The sequence below is a fragment of the Sturnira hondurensis genome, unplaced genomic scaffold (assembly GCF_014824575.4).
Source record: "Sturnira hondurensis isolate 20B ecotype Veracruz unplaced genomic scaffold, ASM1482457v3 Scaffold0022215, whole genome shotgun sequence".
NCBI lineage: Eukaryota > Metazoa > Chordata > Mammalia > Chiroptera > Phyllostomidae > Sturnira > Sturnira hondurensis.
The window spans coordinates 14,543,850-14,563,755 of NW_028094846.1; the positions used below are offsets into that span (position 1 = coordinate 14,543,850).

General features: G+C 40.1%; 1 protein-coding gene across 4 annotated transcripts in view; it reads right to left on the reverse strand.

The window, feature by feature from the left end:
- The window catches only part of KCNK2 (potassium two pore domain channel subfamily K member 2), a 92,386-nt gene that overhangs the window by 25,538 nt on the left and 46,942 nt on the right, over nt 1–19,906 (reverse strand). For all 4 annotated transcript variants that reach the window (XM_037035149.1, XM_037035150.1, XM_037035148.1 and 1 more), the window contains exon 6: nt 8,759–8,898. In XM_037035149.1, the coding sequence (XP_036891044.1) occupies nt 8,759–8,898 (140 nt within the window). The remainder of the gene's footprint in view (nt 1–8,758; nt 8,899–19,906) is intronic.

Genomic DNA, 19,906 nt, shown 5'->3' on the forward strand with positions numbered 1-19,906 from the left:
AAAGCAGGTTTCTCTACTTCACTTCAACTCTTACCTGACATTTCTATTTAAATAAAACCACTAGCAAATCTTAAATAAGATAAATACAGATAATACATTTTAAATAATATATCTATCAGAGATTTGCACACTGAACTACAACTAAATTCACCAAATATTAGCACGGTGGGTGAAGTTTAAATCTCCCAAAGGCTGATGGTGATCATGAGGATTATTTTAACTCTCTCCTTGAAATAAATCAATAAAAATGTAGTTTTACTGGATTAGTGAGGATAGGAGATGTTAAAATCTAGGACAAACAGCCCCTAGCTTTAGTGTTTTCAGGGACAAGTTCATTTCTCACTCGTACTAAATGTCCATGACACGTCAACAGGGGCTCTGCGCATTGTGGCTACTCAGGGACGCAGGCTGACTCAGCACCATGACCTCCCGTGGTCACTGTGCCTGAGGCATGCATGCTCCTGCGGGTCTCAAAGGCACCATTCAATCTCCTTCCCATTTTCTCACACCGGTTCTGCCCACAGTTCACTGACCAGAACTATTCATATGACTCACCAACCGCAGGGGGAAAGGGAAGGGTAATGCTAACACGTGCCTGGAAGGGGAGAGAAATTGAAGTATTTCACAAGGAACAACAAGAGTTCACCTTTGTTCACAAAGAGATTTTATATCTGCATGTGTGTGTATGTACGTGCACATACAGACATATTGTTAATTGCAAGCTGTTCTTTGGTTCAAATCAGAAAGAACTAAATTCCCTTACTACAATTAAGGTACCACTCACTGACCACAAAAGAGATCACGTACTTTGCTGCAAAAGATGATCAAATAATCCATGATTAAACTTCAATGCCGCCGCCCTCCATGCAACCAGACCCTGCTCTCAGGTCAAACCAAACACAAACAAATATTCTTTTAGAAAGAGCCATCTATGAAGAGAAACTAAAAATAAAATCATTTTGTTGACCCATTGCTCGTGTTCTCATCAAACATAGGTTTTTTGTAGAATGTAATCAATTTTAGCTCTGAATACAGCAAGCAAAATGTGTTGGTTTGATGCAGAAAATCCAAAAACAATTTTAAAAGCAAAGTTCATAGCGGCTGCTTCCCCTAATACAAATTCTCAGAACAGATGACAGTCTTCGAACAGTCAAAAAAGATGGATAACATTATATCTCCATGCATTAAATCCCTATAATGTGCTCTGCAACTAAAAAAAAATGAAATTACTCACAAAGTGCTTTGAGGCAAAAACTATTAACTTACTTTCCTATTATGAACAAATGAATAGAAAAAATGACTCTGAAATGTCATTACCAGATTGCATTCTGTGAAATACTTGAAGCAAAAAGAAGATACAATTTATAAACAGTAAGAGCTCAACCTAAAATCTAAAAGTGAAAAAAAAAAGAATCTTCCTGCCTGTGTTTATTTTTAAAGTAACAATTGAAATACTCTTCCTTGGTTTCATAAAAGGAAAATACAAATGGATTCTACCCAGTCACATCAGGACATGAGGCTCTGATCAGAGCCAACGTATGGCTCTGATTCTAGAAAAGAACTGACATGATAGGAGATGATAGTAATGAATGAGTTTAAGAAAAACATTTAAAGTACGAATTAGTTTTCAAGTCCACAGACCAGGCAACATATTGAAAATTCCTATGCCCACTTCTTTGCAGGCTATTCTGAATTCAGGGCTTGCTATTAACTCTCAGCAATAATATACCCTAATGTTCCCTTTCCTTTTTGTTTGCATTTACTTACTATTTCAACAAAATGTTCAGACATGTAAACACTCTCAGCATTTGACGCTCATGTAGAACAATATATACTGATATAGAGGGGATAATCTTAAAACGTTACAGGACTATTTGATGTGGGAAAATATTTGATACTAATTTCTTCCGAAACCCATGAAGAAAAGAACAAGCATTTAGGAAGCATTTAGCACATCCTATACTCTACCCACTGAATCTCCAAGCAATCTCATGAAAGAGGCTAAATCTCATTTTAAGAGAACATGGAGGCTCAGAACCCCTTCTGAATAGGTATTTTCTGGTGAAGTTCTCAGAGCTAGTACATAGTTAAGATAGAATTAAATCTCAATTGTATGGGCTCCAAAGCCCATGCATTTTTTCCAGAAATCACACAAACTAATTCTATTCATTTAAGAGAATGTTGTAATTGTACATTTTAGGATGCACTGATCTATATGGGAACATAATTAGTGACCAAACTAGTCATAAAGCTCTTCTTTGTAGCTACATAGTAGCATCTGGGCTAGATTTGGTACTTACTTCTAATGTGTTGATATTGCCTATGTCTAAAATGCAAAGAAGAAAAGAAGGGCAATAACAAAAACACATAACCAACTTCTTGAGCTCTGGGAAGGCAGCATAGCAAAAAGGCTAGAAGGCTGGGCCCAGGAGCGAATCCCACTGGCACGATTACCGATTCTACCGCTCACCCACGGAAGAGCTGTGTAACCTTAAGCAAATCACCTGACTTAAACCTCCATGTGTTTCAGTGTCCTTATTAGCCATTATGGGGCAGCTGGGGACTTCACATCATTATCTAATATTTTAAAAAGACATAAAGTGTGCCCCAAAAGAAGAGCGTTCCTACTTCTACCACTCTCAAACCCTTTTTTTGGCATATATTTTGATGCGGAAATAACTTCCTAATATTGGACCCCCCAAGGTTCACAGTGTCCAACATAATACTAAGACTATACAGAGATGTAATTGGGGGTCTCGGTTCCACAGATATGTTGGTTCATAAAATTCACTTGGAAATTAGACACGTACTCACGTATGAGAGTTACTGTTGCCTCAAAGCCTAATTTAAGTCTTATATTATTATTTGACATTATTTGTTCTTTTATTTTTATTTCCTTTTCCAACTGCCCACTTACTAAATGAATATAATACCTTTCTGAGCCAAGACTGGGACCGGAAAGAGAAGGAATTTTCTCCTTGGCATGAGTAAGTAGAACCGGATACAGGCCAGGAGATGAACTTCCGAGTCTGATTGCTCTGATTTGTTCCCCAGAGTCCAGCGGGACAGGAAACACAGACCTGTACACAGGCCTTATTTTTAATAGCCCATCATGACACTGCTTGTATCTGTTTTATTTTATGTGACTTAAAACACAAACCTGTGAAGTCTTAGGATCATGGCACGTTGTGCCCAACAATCATTCCTAATTGCTCTAGTTTCTCAACAAGACAACCACAGTAAATATACCAAGAAAACATTGGAACTACATAGTAATTCTCCCTCTCCCGAATACATCAGCAAGCAAAGCAGTGACTGCAAAGTCTGACGTGCTCTCTGAAGATGGGAGGGAAGGAAAAGAAAAAAGGAAAAGCAGGCCATTTGACCTAGTCAAAGACTAGGTGCCTTCTTATTCAAAACTCCTTTTCCCATCTCTAAAAGTAAAAGTAAAAGCAAACATTATAAAGGCCAGTAAGGAAATGCGACAGCCATGCAATCCTTCTAAATGCAGAGATCGGCCTCAGCTACCACAGGCGAAGAACTGCCCCCAGAGCCTGACAGAGTGTTCATCACATAGTCCTTCATAAGCATCTTTCTAATGAACGAGTAAGTGAAGGACTTAGGAATGAATTAACCTTAAATAATCTCCCAGCTGGTCCCCAGGCCTCCAGACTTCTCCCTTTCCTGCGGCTTTGACACGTCACTCCATAGCTCCCGCCTCCAGCCCCGCCACCCACCATCCGTATTTACCATGTGTGCACGCCCACGGTACCCTGGATCAGGGCTGCTACACCGCACAACTCCAGGAGGCGCTGTTCACAGTTTTCTATTATTTGTGCTCCAGGGGCTCCCATTCCAAAAAATGTCCCATCAAAGCTGCCCTTTGGGACTGTGCTTGATGTACCTGCCCAGAGAAGTACCTTCAGATGTATCCACTTCTCTGCACAATGCCAGGGCGGCAACTTTGCATTTGTTTCTGTGGAAGTGGCATCCCTGGGGCGCGACCTCATTGAAAACTCTGCACTGTTTCTCTGTTTTATGTTGCTGTGTCAGCCTCTCCCTTGGGTTCCATTTCTTCCCACATGCTCATTCAGATCCATTACTCTAACCATCTTTTCTTCAAGACCTCGACTCCTTTGACCTTCCAACAGACCCCTACCACGAATCAACTTATTGGACTATGTTATTTGCTGCACAGTCCTTTATAGTCTCTAAATTCACCCTCTTACATGAAGGTGTTCCTCTGGGTCCTATTTTTAGCTCTTTTTGACTACTTACTTCACAAACCTTCATTTGGGAAATTTGTCTGCAGTCACACCTCCCATTGCCACGTACATCATGATCGCCCAGAGCCCCCCGAATCGGCTCTCTAGCTCCCATCCTTCTGACATTCCAGGCTTGCATATCCAATCATCTACACTTGAATTAGCCACACATCCATCAATCAAAACATGTCCATAACGATACTTTCAATCCTCCTCCCATCTACTCAGAATCTCTCCTTTTCCTGTGTTTTATAATACCACCCGAAGCTGGAATCGTACATATCATCCCCACTTTCTCTTTACTGCCCACACCTACTGGATTACCAGACCCTATTCCTTCTGTCCCCCAAATAACTTTGAAATCTCTGCTTTCATCTCTATCCCACTGTAATAAGAAAATAGACCCCTGTTCTAGGCAATAATTGCTCCCACTGAAGCCATCTTCCTCACTGTGGACAAGATCATGCATTCCCCCTACTTAAAACCCTCCGATGGCTCCCTAAGATTTTCAGAATAAAGTCCTATTTCAAACGGCATCTGAAGCCATTCATATTTAAAGCACTTCTCCCATAACAAATCATGATAAAGTGCTGTACTCCAACCTTTCTGGGGCCCAGGCTGTGACTGGTCTCTAATTGCCCATCGCCAGACAAGATAAAGAACTTCCCAGCCCTAGCTTGCTTGTCACGGAAAGGCCTGACCTTCGGAGAAGACCAAATGCTCTCTCACCAGATAATCAGCAGAAGAAAACTACACCTCTCCATAGTCTCAGGTTCCTTTAGAATGCTGCGGCCAAATAAGAAGTTCTAGAAATAGTCTTTCAAGGCTTCTGAGCACTAGAGCTTCCCAGTCAGGGGGGGTTTCCCTAATGTGATGCAAGGTCAGTCTCCTAGTGAGCATCTGCATTTGCATGGATGCCTCCAGACCAAGGAAACCATATTGGTTAAGGACGGATGCGTGGCCATTCGCTCCCTGTGGCCAGCCGTAGCGCCACCACACGGCCATGGCGTTTGGCATCGTCTCACAGATGCCAAACACTGCGGTGCATCTACAAAACGACAAGAACTAGACAAAAACCCAGGCCTCTCCCACTCAAGGAAGGTAAGCAGTAGCAAACTGAACTACGTTTACGCATGTGCAGGATACACCCTCCTCTGCTTGCTTAGGAATTTACCTTCTGACTGTTGTGATCACATCTTCTTTTTACTACGCCCGCCTCAGATATCTATACTCCTGTGTTATCTCAAATACCTAAATAATCTTTATTTTCTACATGCAAACCTTGGTCCTTCAGAAGAGGGTGTACGGCTTCATAGAAAAAGATAATCGTATCAGTTTTCCGTGTTGGACACGGACCCACTCTGCGTCAGAGCTTTAAAGATAATGAAACAAACACTTTCACAGAAAGTTGTATGCCTCCGTGGGAAAAATGATTGAGGTCATTCTATTTTCCTTGAGGAATGCACATCAACTCTGATCATGTGTGACATTTCTGAGACCACGCAGGATTGTTCCAACTCACCATTTCCTCTCCAAGTATTTCAGACGGAATAGCCATACCAACATGATTTATTTCAGTGTGCTCATTGAAAGCTATTTATCTTGCATTGTAACCGTAACACTTCCATTAAAATGAGTGTTCATAAGAAGTAGAATATATTTTCACCGAACAGAAATAAGACCACACACAATAAAAGCTCTGTTTCTTTTTTTAAAAAATTTTTGTGTGGCATCACGCCTGACTAGTGATATGTTTTTAAGATTTTATTTATTTATTTATTTATCTTTAGAGGGGAAGGGGAGAGGGAGAGAAACATCAATGTATGGTTGCCTCGCATGCGTCCCCTGCTGGGAGTTGGCCTGCAGGGAACCGGCCTGCAACCCAGGCATGTGCCCTGACTGGGAATTGAACCGTGATCCTCTGGTTCACAGGCTCATGCTCAATCCACTGAGCTACACCAGCCAGGGCCTTAAAAGCTATGTTTCTAACTAAGCAATGTATCATATTCTGTTTTTAAAATGTAACAGAACCATATTAATTGTCATCAGGTTATTTATTTTAAAATATGTAAGATCGGAGTTTACTATTTGTCAAAAGCTTTTTATTCAAGGAAAGCACGTGTTTTAGTGCTTTTAACTGGAAATTTGATGCTATGTATTAGTTTGTATTTTTTACATTCTGTCCTACTCACGTTTTTTAATAGGGCGGATTCCAAGTTATCAAATTATTTAGCACTTTCATCCATTGAAACTGCAAACCAGACATAACCTTGTTGCTTCTGAAAACTTAGGAAGTGTTTAAAAGCTGGGGTATCTGGAATGACTTAGGTTAGATGGTAAGGAATAGATACTGAACGTTCACCTGGCCTGGCTCAGCCAGGTAAAGACACCAGACTAGAATAAATTGAGTTGGTGTTTACTTCACTGGGCCTTTGAGTCACTTATTCCAAAATGAAGATGATCCAATCATCTTTTTCCCAGCGCTGTGGAAATCCTAGTAGCAGTTCATCTGTCAAGATCTGATTATCTATCTATAGATAAATGATAAGTAATCTTCCCCTTCCTAAATTCAACCTTTTCTGTTGAATTTGTGACCTGATTTTGTCACTTCCCTAAACTGCATCTTAAATTAGAAAACACACATCTGCTCCAACTGACAGCTCCACTTCAGCCGGCTCAGCTGTCTGCAGCAGCTGCGGCTCCAGAGGGTTCACATGAACTTGCTCATGGCCTTCACTCACATGAGCTTCCTACAGATGTGGTCACCAGAAAGGACACGTTACTCTCCAGGCTAGGCAGAAGCCAACAAAGAAACTAGTTTGCTACTTTTCAGCGTCTGAAAGCCTGAAAACATAAGGATACAGCTCACCCTTTTGGTTGAGAATCGTGAAGGTCCGTCCTAAGGAGACACACACACCCATTCTTCCTACTAAATTAACCAATCAATGTAGACGTTTACATTTATTTCAAAGAATGGTGTTATGGCCTGAGCTGTATTCTCCACAAATCCATTCATTGACGCCTTAACCCTCAACATGATTGTGTTTGGAGATAAGGCCTTGAAGCAGGCGGCGAAGGTTAAATGAGGTCGGAAGGGTGCAGCTCTGGTCCAAGAGCATGCTGTCCTCGGAAGAAGGGGAAAGCCACCAGAGCTCCCTCTGTCCATGTGTGCGCACACAGGAAAGGCCGTGTGAGGACACAGAAAGAAGGCAACATCTGCAGGCCGAGGAGAGACCTCCCAGACCCCATCGCTGCTGGCCCCCCAGCCTCCTGAATTGGGAGGAAACACATTTCTGCTGTTTGAGCTGCACAGTCTGTGGTGTCTTGTGATGGCAGCCTGAGCGCTCGTACAGATGGGTATCTCGTTACTCCAGAAAAGTGTGCTAATGCTTTGCACCAACAAGTCCCATCCCCAGAAGCACTGGTTTCTAATAAAGCTTTTAAAACTTTAATCAAATATTCTTTAATATGTAATTAAATATACTAACGTAATAAAGATAAAGTTTCCCCCTGTTCTATATGTGCCTTAGTGGCTTTCTGTGATCCATCCACAATATTAGTATGTACATATGCATGCAAGTATATAATGTACAGTATGTTTAGAACCTGTATGCAACATATATATTTCACAAAATAATGCTTTTCTTAACTATAAGACATATATTCCGTTCAGTTGTTTTATTTTTTTAAAAATGCACGTGTGTGTGTTTTAGAAACCACTTCAAAGGAAGCCAGTTTATGGCTAGATGTTTGAGAAGTTCTCCTTTTAGCCATGTCATTGAAAATAGTTCCTATTAACAATCTCTATTTTCCCTTAGTGTCTCAAGATCCCTAAAAGCACATTGAAAATACATTGTAGTGAACATAACCACAATTTCTCTCTCTCTCTCTGTCTCAAACTGCACAATTTCAAAATCAGATTTAAAGTTGCCAAAGTGCCATGAGCTGAAATTTTAATGTTCATTTCCATATATATGTATAGTTGTTCAAAATAGGTAAGAGGATCTCTTTTTGAGCAGCTCAAATTTGTACATAAATTGGCCAAGGTGCACAGCTTTGGGGCACATACATGTGTGTGCACACTGAGACTAGCACCTATTTACACAGACATAATGAAAAAGGAAAGAAATTGCCTAAAGCAGGGGAAAATTAAGATTACATAGCACATTCACTTTTTCGTGCTACTAATATGTTGACACAAATTTTCCCTACTGTACTTTCCTTTATGGAATAAAATTACTTTGTTCCTTTCATTAAAAAAAGAAAACAAAAAAGATATAATGAAAAAAATTAGCGACACCTCTTTTGTTACAAATTACCCTGAGCACCTAGATAGCATCTGGAACATAGACGTGTTTAATATGTATAACTTCTAGGATAGCCACAAGTGTACACAAAATAGAAGTATTTTTTAAATAAATATAAAAATCGTTTTTAAGTTTTTATTAAATTAGTGAAATAGAAGTGTTTTGTGCAAGCGTCTGAATCCTCACCTCTTCCTTCGTCTTTTTCGATATCACTCGGAGCCAGTCCCCGATCATGCTGAGGACAGCGGCGAAGTAGGCGAGTCCCACAAGGATCCAAAACCACACGACAGGCTTGTAGAGGTCTAGGTACTCAATGTCCGATCCACCTGTGAGAAAGACAACAATGCGGAATGACGTAGCCTCCAAGTCGTAGACGGTAGCAGGAGAACAGTAGAGACGTTTGCTAAAATCACCAGCTGCATTTTGGCTGGTAAAACAGCGCTCATCCTGTTCATTGGCCCACATTACTTCCTTCATACGGAATCCCTCCTTCTCCCTCATATAGTCCTTATTTATTTTTCATGAGCCAGTGAAATAAGTTTTTCTCATAGGACATTTCATTCATTCTCCAGGTCATCATGATTTTTTTCTCGCTCCAGGTTTCTTTTTTATTTCTTACACTGTGTCTTATCATTAAGTCTAGCACTTTACTCCAAGTTCCCTTTCCATTTCTAGTTTAACAAGTAGAAAACAGAGGAGACGCTTATTTTGAGTATGCATTTAGTTGAGTAAATTTTACCTTACTGCCAACCAGTTATACTAACTCACCAATACATGCTAACCAATCAGTTCAATGCCACCCTGGAAGGAGAGTGGTCCTGATTTCAAAATCGTCAATACAATACATTGATAACAAACACCAGACACGATGCCACAGTGGGTCTCGTTTAAACAGAAATTTGTCGGTGATACTGCCATTCACTATTCCCTGACTTTTCAGAGAAATTCCCATGTCTGCCATAAATTTAAACCCCTAGCTCTCAAGAAAAACATTGGCAAAGGAACCGTTTTTGCTTTATTCTAATCTTTACTTCTCCATAGGTACAGTAACTGCACCCATGAGGATGGGAACACATTGCCGTAAATCCCTGCTTCTGCACATACTGATAGGCCAATGATTAAATCCCAAACACTGAACAGGACCTTTTTTTTTTACAAGGGATGGAAACAAGTCTTTCTCTTGAGAAATTCATAATTTAGCCCGAGAAAGGCCCACACAGACAATGAACCATAATGGGTATACCGAGGGACAGTGAAGGAGAGTGAAATTGTCTAGGAGAGGACACAGAGGAAAGAATTTTTACAACACTTCCAAAAGGGGGAGAATGTGAAGACAGAAAAATGAGCCTTAAGTGATGAGGATCAAAAGAGAAAAAGTGTACATGGAAATGTGTGGTATAGTCAAAGGTTTTTTATAGTAGCTAAAGCTATATGTGGACGAGTGCCAGAGGGCAGAGGAGAGGGGTAGAAGAGAAGAACAGAAAAAGTGAGTTGTGTGAGGCTCTAAGGAGCAGCTCCCGTAGCGATGGGGAGTCGGTAAAAGTGGATAGACAGGTAGGTCTTATACTCGTTTGACTACATGCACAGAAAGACCCAGTGACAGAAAGGAAGGACCAACAGAGAAGCCCATTAGACACTTCTGTTCTGAACCAGTGAAAAAATTATTGTGCCTGAGTTAGGGCTGGAACAGAAAAAAAAAAGAAGCATCTTAGGGGCAGAGTCGTCGGGCACTAACGACTGGTGAGTCGGTGTGGTAACTGAAAGGAAGGCTCTAGAACGAGCAGAGGCCCTCACTTGGGAGATGGTACCAGCAACCGAACAGGAAACACAGGGGAAGGAAAAGTGGCCAGAAGAGACCAAGGTAATTTAAACTGGGACGTGGTAGGTTTGGTGTGCTTGCTGGAGGCAGACACAGGCGCAGATACCCAGGGAGGTCCTTAAATACCCATCTAACATTAGCAGGGCAGAGCAGAGGATGAAGATCTCAGGATCGATAGCACCGAGACTGGGATGTTTTCACAGGAGCCAAGGGTATACTCAACTGTCAAAAAATCAAGCCATACAACCAGGAGAACAGCTAGTAAGTAGTCACTACGCATTAAAATCAAATATAAAAGTTTGACTGGACCCTTCCTCTATATAAATTAGACTGTGAGTTGCCTGCCATGACATTTTCAAGTCCTAAAGGGTCAGAGTAAAAAAAGAGACCATTTTTTCTATCAGGCAAATAATGTTCACTTCGGCTTTCATTTGGGAGAAGTAGTTTTAAGATTACGGTTTCAAAGTAAATGATGTCGCCTTCAAAATATTGTGAAAATTTTCACCATGTGCAGTGTTTTAAAAATATATATATCATTTTGGGGGAAGATTATGGAGGCTAAATGCATCTCCTGATGGTTAAGACTTGGCCGGTGGGGGCTGCGGTTCTGCAGATTCACAGAAGGAACTACAAAATGTGTGCAGAACCTTGTTATATGATAGGCTCACTAGTGAAACCTAGTTTTCAAATATTTCCATTTTCATAAAACCAAATTGACATTTTTCCAAGTGCTTTCTCCTTCTAAAGCAGAAAATCATCATCCAAAGACTTGTGACTCATTTAACCTGAAATTCACCAAGACGTTGATTTTAGAAGTTAGTTCACCCTCAAGATGACTTTCTATGTCTTCTCTTATAAAGAAGATGTCACCGTTTGGAAAGAGTAAATGAGCTCAATCAACTAAAAGGTTTATACCAGGGTAAAATGTCTACCCCACAAATTTCAGTGGGTTCTAAGCCACGGTTAGGGGACAATGTTCTCCTGTTCTTAACTGCCACTCTTAAGATGAAATACCAGCAGTCAAAAGATCGAGGGAAAACCAATGTATATGTGAATGTGGCCAAACAACTCACAAATCCTCTTCACTTTTTAAAAAAGATTTTTAAAATTTATTTTTTAGAGAGGAGAAGGGAGGGAGAAAGAGAGAGAGAAACATCAATGTGTGGTTGCCTCTCCAGTGCCTCGCATTAAGGACCTGGCCCATGATCCAGGCATGTGCCCTGACCAGGAATCGAACCAGCGACCCCTCGATTCTCAGGCTGGTGTTCAACCCCCTGAGCCACACCAGCCAGAGCCCTCTTCACTTTTTGATAGCTAAGATTTATAAATACTTTCCACCATATTTAATTCACTTGATCCAAGAATCTAAGCAAAATTAAATAATCTGTAATGTTAAAATAACTTGCTAAAACAGCTATTGGTTTTGCTTTTAAATTAGAAAACATCGAAACATTGTCTTGGCTGTTATAAGCATTAATTTAATCTGGCTACATGCAGGAAACTTGTCCATGGATCCCTTGCTTATTAAGAACGCGGGGTGGTTTTTCTGCTCTGGCTTCACCCCCCATGTGCCACCCCCACCCCCCGACCTCCTCTCCCTCTCCATCATTTCTTTTCTCCTCGAGACACAGGCTGCTGGACGCTACAGCTCACTGTCCACTCTTGGAATCCTCACCCACTTGGCAGGAATGGTTACCTCATTGCTGTTTTCTTTGTTGCCACTAAAAATAAGCACACAGATCCTCTCCATTTTAAGAGCTTTCTGGCTGATCATGATAGGAAAGCAATAAAAATAGCAAAAATGGGTGGAAAGACAAAGGTTTCAGGAATCTTATAAACTTTTCCAAGTAGTTAAAATAAGTCTCTCCCTGACTCTCAAATGATATGCAACAGCCTCTTTTAAATAGTGCCATTTCTTATCCTTGGTATGTAACTCTCTCCTTTCCTCTTGATGCTTTTAAGATTCTCTCCTTATCTTTAATAAGACAATGAGCTGATTTCTCAAAAGAAACTTTATAGGCCAGAAGGGGATGGAAAGAAGTATGCAAAGTCATGAAAGGCAAGGACCTACATCCAAGATTGCTATACCCAGCAAAACTACCATTTAGAATGGAAGGGAAGATAAAGTGCTTTCCAGGTAAGGTCAAGTTAAAGGAGTTCATCATCATCAAAACTTATCTAAGAAATAGAAGAAGATCAACAACTATGAACAGCAAAATGACAACAAACTCATAACTATCAACAACTGAACCTAAAAAAAAAAACAAACAAAAATGAGCAAACAAGTAGATCAGGAACAGAATCACAGAAATGGAGATCACATGGAGGGTTATCAGTGGGGAGGGGGAGAATGGAGGGAAAGGTACAGAGAATAAGAAGCACAATAAGAGCCCTGGCTGGTGTAGCTCAGTGGATTGCATGTGTGCCTGTGAAGCAAGAGGTTGCTGGTTCGATTCCCAGTCAGGGCACATGCCTGGGTGGCAGACCAGGTCCCCAGTGGGGGACACAAGAGAGACAGCCACACATTGATGTTTCTCTCCCACTCTTTCTCCTTCCCATTCCCTCTCTCTAAAAATAAATAAATAAATAAATATTTTTAAAAGAAGCAGCATAATAGGTAGGCACAAAATAGACAGGGGGAGGTAAGGAATAGTATGGGAAATGGAGAAGCCAAAGAACTTATATGTACAACCCATGGACATAAACTAAGGGTGGGGAGGAATGCTGGATGGTGGGGGGTGAAGGGCAGAGGGGGATAAGGGGGAGAAAAACACTGGGACAGCTGTAATAGCATAATCAATAAAATATACTTTAAAACTAACTAAATAAATACATAGTGCCATTTCTCTTTGGACTTCTTCCTGGTGCTTAAATAAGGAAATCAGCCAGAGTCTCACCTAATCTAGCAGATTAAACTATAGGTACTAAAAAATGTAGCCCAGGAAAGGTTCAGGCTGGTAGGGTTGCTTGGGAATGCTTTCTCTCCCCAGATGGCTTCCCTAAATTTTTTAGGGAAGGATGTCCCTTGAGGCAAGATGATTAACAAGACCATTGCCCATGGAAGTAAGCCATATCTCTCTAGCCGTCTTTCTCAGGCATTTTTGAAACCCAGGCCTGCCTGATTCCATGTCCCAGGCTTTTTCCATTGGCCTGGTCATCCACATCACCTCCAACCCCATCATTTATCCACTGGCCTTGTTTGCCTATGCTGAATAGTAGACACCTACTGTTTCAAGTAGGTGTTTTTCCAACTAGTCCTGGAAACACAAAATCAAACAAGGTGTGCCTCTCCTCTTCCAGGGTCTTACCCAGAAACCAGGTGAGTCTTAAGATAAGTAGTATTTCATTAAAAGCGTCCTCACCTTGTTGCTGTTACCATTCCAATGGTTTCTAGAAGTTGGCCCTATGTTTCTCTAAAAAACCTGAGTATACAATGTACTTCTCCCCTTAAATTTATTTTTCTTTCCCTGTGATGCTCCTGAATGACAGAATACTTAGAAAGAAAAAATAAATAAAAAGAGCGATGGAAGGAGACACGACCTGGGGTGGCGAAGACACAAGACAATATAAAGATGATGTACAGGTATAGAACTGTACACCTGAACCCTATGCACTTTTATTAACCAATATTACTCCAATAACTTCAATAGTTTTTTTAAATGGCATCTCATCTTTTACAATATTTTATTTATTTATCTTTAGAGGGGAAGGGAAGGAGAGAAGGAGAGAAATATCAATGTATCGTTGCCTCTCATGGGTCTCCTGTTGGGGACTGGCCTGCAACCCCAGGCATGTGCCCTGACTGGGAATTGAACCGTGATCCTTCGGTTCACAGGCCCGCACTCAACCCACTGAGCTACATCAGCCAGGGTGAGTTCAATAATTTTTTTTAAAGTAGATCTATCATGGGAATCATCTAGCCATTCTGGGCTGTTATCAACTCTATGTGCCTCCTCTGAATTTCTAAAGTGATACATGTATTATAAAATATAGATATACAGTAACTTTCCTCTAAAGAAAATGAGGACAATTTCTCACACTGGTCTGTAATATTGATTTCAATTTTGTTGGTTTGTCTGACTTATTCTTATTAGTCAAAGCAATACCGCCTTAATATGAAAGGAGAAAGAAAAATGTTCTGCTTTAGTATATGTTTCCTTTTTTATAGTAAAGCAATTTTAACTGAATGAAGTGTTTTCTCCATGCTTCAAGGACTAAGGGGCTCTTTCAGCAATGTTGTAAATTCCCTATTCTTTTTCATAAATGGAAATATGATTTCAGTCTTAAACAATAGTTCACCCACTAAACCAGGCTTCTCACCTGCTATTGAGTCCAAAAAAAAACCACACAAGGCCAAAAAAGGTAAACCTCTTTAGCATTTGAATCTGTATTTGGAGAATTTCAATTTCAGCTTCGAAGATGCTGTCCATTACCTGTTAGGTACTTGGTCTAAAATCAGGGAAACTACCTTTAGAACATCTCACGATCATAAAGAAAAAAAAAATCAATACATTGCCTCACTCACTCATTCTTTATGAGGGTAAAAATGTACAGTATATGAGATGTACACAATTGTTATCCCTAGAAATTACCTTTAAGTCTCAATATAGAGCAATTTGGAGTCTATTTCATCAAATAGTAAAATTTACTGCCAGCCTCCCTAAGCCATAACGATTAGTCACTCAATGATTTCCTTCTCTTCTTTTTCTCCCAGTGTGTCTACAATGCTTCTCTGTATCCATTCTGAATCCTAGAAGTTACATAACTTCTTGGTTTGTTCACAGTGCCTAAGACTTTTGAGCCTTTTGGGTCAAATCCTATTTGATTAATCATGCAGCTAGCCATCAGCTCTCTTGTGAGTTCTCTGAGAGTCCCTAGCTGAGTCAGTGATGTACCAGACTCCTTGCAGAATTTTCTGTACACACACAGAGTAACTACCAGCAGTGGTAGATAATGTTCCTGGATTTCAAACCTTCTGTCCCATAAGAATTGGCATTCATTATCACTGAGCGCTAAGCAGAGTATGGAATATACAATGTGTGCTCACCAAATCTCTGAACGAATGAGTGAATGCATGAATGATGTAATCCATCTCCCTAGCAGTCACACAGCCCTCTCTTTCCAATCAAAGCAATTTTTCTGAGCCATTGTGGTGGCGATGGTAGTACCACTGATCCTGAGTAGACCCCACCCCTCATTGGGTTCTTTCCTTGGTATCTGTTGGATTCCTGGCAAATGTTCATTCAGTGATCAGCTCCATAAAAGCAGTTTTAACAACTGGACTCTGACATAGTTGCAAAGGGTTTAGGTAACATCACGAACTGTTTCCTGCAGGGTCTCTACCAGAACACACTCTTTTAAACAAACAAAATGAAAAACTTCGTGGTTTTTCCACAGATTTGTATGTTTTCATGATAAAATCCCCTTTCATTAATTAAGCGAACTCAGAGCTCTCTACTCCATGAGTCGTGTTTCAGTCATAAGAGAAAGCAATAGTGCACTCAGTAAAAACTGCATTTCCAGTAAAGACTTTGAAAACATAATTCTAAGAAAACTCAATTCTTTTTTTAAATTTTCATTTATTTATTAGAAAGAGGGGACAGGAGAAAGAGTAGGAGAGAAATATCAATGTGTGGTTGCCTCTCATGTGTCCTCCACTGGGGAACCTGGCCTGCAACCCAGGCATGGGCCCTGACTGGGAATCGAACCAGTGACCCTTTGCTTCACAGTCCCGTGCTCAATCCACTGAGCTACACCAGCCAGGGCAGAAAACTCAATTCTTAATATGAGATATACAAATATATTTTTCCAAGTCAAAAAATGTGATGCTGATTGGCTCGACAACTTCGAAAATTTGTAAAAATTTAGTAAAGATAAATGCACCAGAAGAAGAATCTAACCTGGGAAGAAGCCCAGTTATAGTTTCTATATAGAAGAGCATAAGGCACTAAACATAAAGCCTGATTTACTCAGTAAGCATTCAATAACACATGTGAGGTGAAAACAATTCATTCTTCAACTAAATATACTAAGTCTCATTGATCAAAATTCCAAGAAGATATATATGGAGAACTAAATCCATTTATGTTCAGATGGAAAATGTGTTTGCATAATATCAACCATGAAGATTTCTTGGAACATTTAAATTTTTGGCTAAAACTTTTGTTTCTTATTAGTAAAGTAGGTAATAAGAATTCATTGCTTTGCAAAACTATATGTTTGTATCTGGCTTTCACTCGTTCTTATTATCTCTCATGAACTAATCTGGTTTATGAAAAGTATTTCTAAGCATTTCATTGGGCAGCGTCTAAGCAATTTGTAGAAATCCATCTATTATAAACCTCACAGGATATATTAAAGGAGACACTAGCTTTGAAAATATTTTAAATTGTGTTAAGTTAGGTAATTAACTTGCCTTTTCTCCCATTTTGAGGATTCACCAACTATTTTTTTTAAATCACAGATTTAGGAGATTAGTTGTACAAGCAAGCCTGAATAAGTAGAATTCAATTTTTCCATATAACTAGCCCTCAGTCTTTAAAGTAATCATAATTTAGTAACTTATTAACCCCAGACCTCTCATCAAATGAAAAAATGACAAAAGTTAAAGAGCAGAACATGGTAAATCAACACTTAATTCTTAAATACAATTTTGCCATTAACTTTAACTGGCCTCTATAAATTTGTCTCTATATTCTAAGCACTGGCTGCTCAAATCAAGTATGTGACGCTTTGCTAAATAATGTACTGCCTTCTCCCCTTTTAGGAAGGGAAACACTGCGTGCAGTACTCTCAACAGTAGGGTTATGTGTATTCGCGTGTAAAATAAAAGCCCTGGAGAGGTCCCGGGGCCCCCACATCCTTTGTGGCCCCGGAACACTGAACTCTGGAACACTGGGCCAGCGCGACAGAGCCGACACCAACCACTAAGGTAGCCAAGCAGCCACTACAACTCATCCCTTGCACACACGTAAATATAAAATTAAAATTCATCAGGGGAGCTCATCCTACAGAAGAATCACTAAACATTGGGTTCCTCTGTTCGGTCACCTACACAGAGTCCCAAATGCTAGGTCCTTGTGTCCCGACTAGCGGTCTCTAAATGTTTCTGATTCATTATCACCAACAAGGAAAAGGTTTCACTCATGCAAATTTAAATATATTTATTTATACATTAGAAATCTATTGCGTGCTCATTTACACCATGTATGTTGTGACATGTAAGGAACGAGGTTGAAGAACACGTAGAAATAGGGATTGTCTTGTTTCCTCCCCACGGGAGACAGTCTGGCTGCGTGGACTTTCTTGCTCCTTCTGGAGGACGAGCCCTCTGTCTCAGAGTTCTGGTCTAAAACACCACATTTTCACCTGCCGCTTAGGAGATGTTCCTGATAGTCACACCAAGGTTATGACCTGTATCCTAAACATTTATACATCACTTTCCAGAGTGTACTTCTTTTCCTTTAATAACACTGCAGTTTGAAGACTGCAGTTCTTGAATGTGTCTTCCAAGAAGTTCCATGCACCAGTGTGATCTAACCCTAATCCTTGCCGGAGTGGGTGTGCAGGCTTGAGCAGGGCACCAGCCAGTGAGCGTGCATTACGAGAGGTTGCCGCTTTGCTCTCTGTGGGTATTTACAGGCCAATAGAAAGATGAGTAGGTGTAAGCCACAGCAAGGCCTCTTGTTTTTCCCCAGCAAAAATATCACAGTGAAGAGAAAACATTAGCAGTAGGGGCAACTACTAGCAAGAGAGAAGGTTCTAAAAAAGCAAACAATCTGTATTTACCAGGTGTGGTACTTGCCTTAACTCAATGGGTAATTTTACATTACAGTCACAAAGCACCCAGAAGCAAAGACTATTTTTAGGATGAGCTATATAAGGCAATTCTTTCCCAAGATCTTTAAAAAAGTACTCCTAATTTTTGCTTTTTCTAAGACTTCTGCAAAGGGCACACATTTCCTACCCAGCCTTCCCCAGACACCTGCTCCCTCATCCATGTTCTTCTGCCAAAATGCGCCTTGAGAACAGGCCTCCCTGGGAAAACAGCAATACCAGGAACAGGGCTCTACAGTCTCACAAAGACCAAAATAGCTACAAAATACATGAGTGAGGGAGCTAGAGATAAGTCAACCAAACTAACGTCGATCTGCCTCTTCTCTCATTACTATTTCTCAGCCATGTGTCACCTCCATCATAGCCAATGACTTTGCTAATTATTAGCCAAGTGTATTTCTACCATTTTCCATTCTTTCTGCTGTAAAATTAAAGTAATGAATTCAAAGAGGTCTGCGAAAACTAAAACCCTAGTAATAAAAAAGACGTGTGTCACACTAAACTCAACACCACGCAAATATCACTTTGTTACCGTGCCCCCACCATACTCTGCCCCGACTCTAAATTGCAGGTCACCGAGACACATGTTTTCATTGAACATCTCTCTGTGGACAGTGCAGACTGGGTACTAATGAAACCCACATTATCTAGCCAGTTTCAGAGTGCTGAGCTCTTAAGGTAACTTTTAAAAAAAATTGTTTTTCCATCTTCTACAAAACCATGAAGTAAAAATATTTGTCCCTTTTTTTCCAGGCCAGTTTATACTGTGGTCACAAATGTACGACATTATTTTAGGACTCAACCCACATTAGTTATTTTTATAATTTGGGTGTTTTTTTTTAGTCTCAGACCATGTGGGCCTCTGGACTGATACCATCTGCCAATTGTTGAAAATAACAAATACATTGTATTATATCATTGGAATTTGCTGAGAGAATAGAACTTCAAGGTTCTCACAAAAAAAAAACAAAGAGGGGAGATATATATATGAGGTGATGGATGTGTTAATTAACTAAATGGTATGAAATCCCACAATGTACACTTTGAATACCTTACAATTTTATTTATCAATTATATCTTAATAAACCTGAAAAATAAATAAAATAATGCACTATTATAAAAATAAAATTAAAAATTAAAAACATGTTACAAGCAATACAATGATATTGGCCTAAAAATAGAAGATATATCACCTAATATCTGTATATTCTATTTTTATGAAACGTTGTTAATTATACTTATAAAATGGTACAAGAGGCTAAGATTAACATACCACAAGTATAAGTTTTCTCATATGCACCGTGTCTCACTTTCTCCTATATTAATACACTTTCCACTTCTACTCAAGCCAATTCTACAGCTTGGATGAGAAGTAGAAAAACAGGTGTTTCAGGACAGAAGCTATTACATGGACATGCAAATGTCTGAGACTCTTCTGTCTACATTCTGCTAGTTAGAAAACTGAAAGATCTCCAGCAGAACATGTGCCCCCTGCCCCAGGCCCTCCAGCCGGCACACAGAGGTGCACAGAGCATTTTCAGTCAAAGCAAAGTTCCACTCAGGAAAACATACTCACCTTCAAGGATATTATACATTCCCCAGAAAGGAAGGCCTTGCCAACTCATGCTTACTAACCAATCAATAAGAACACGCGCACTGTCAGCTGTCTCTGAGATTTC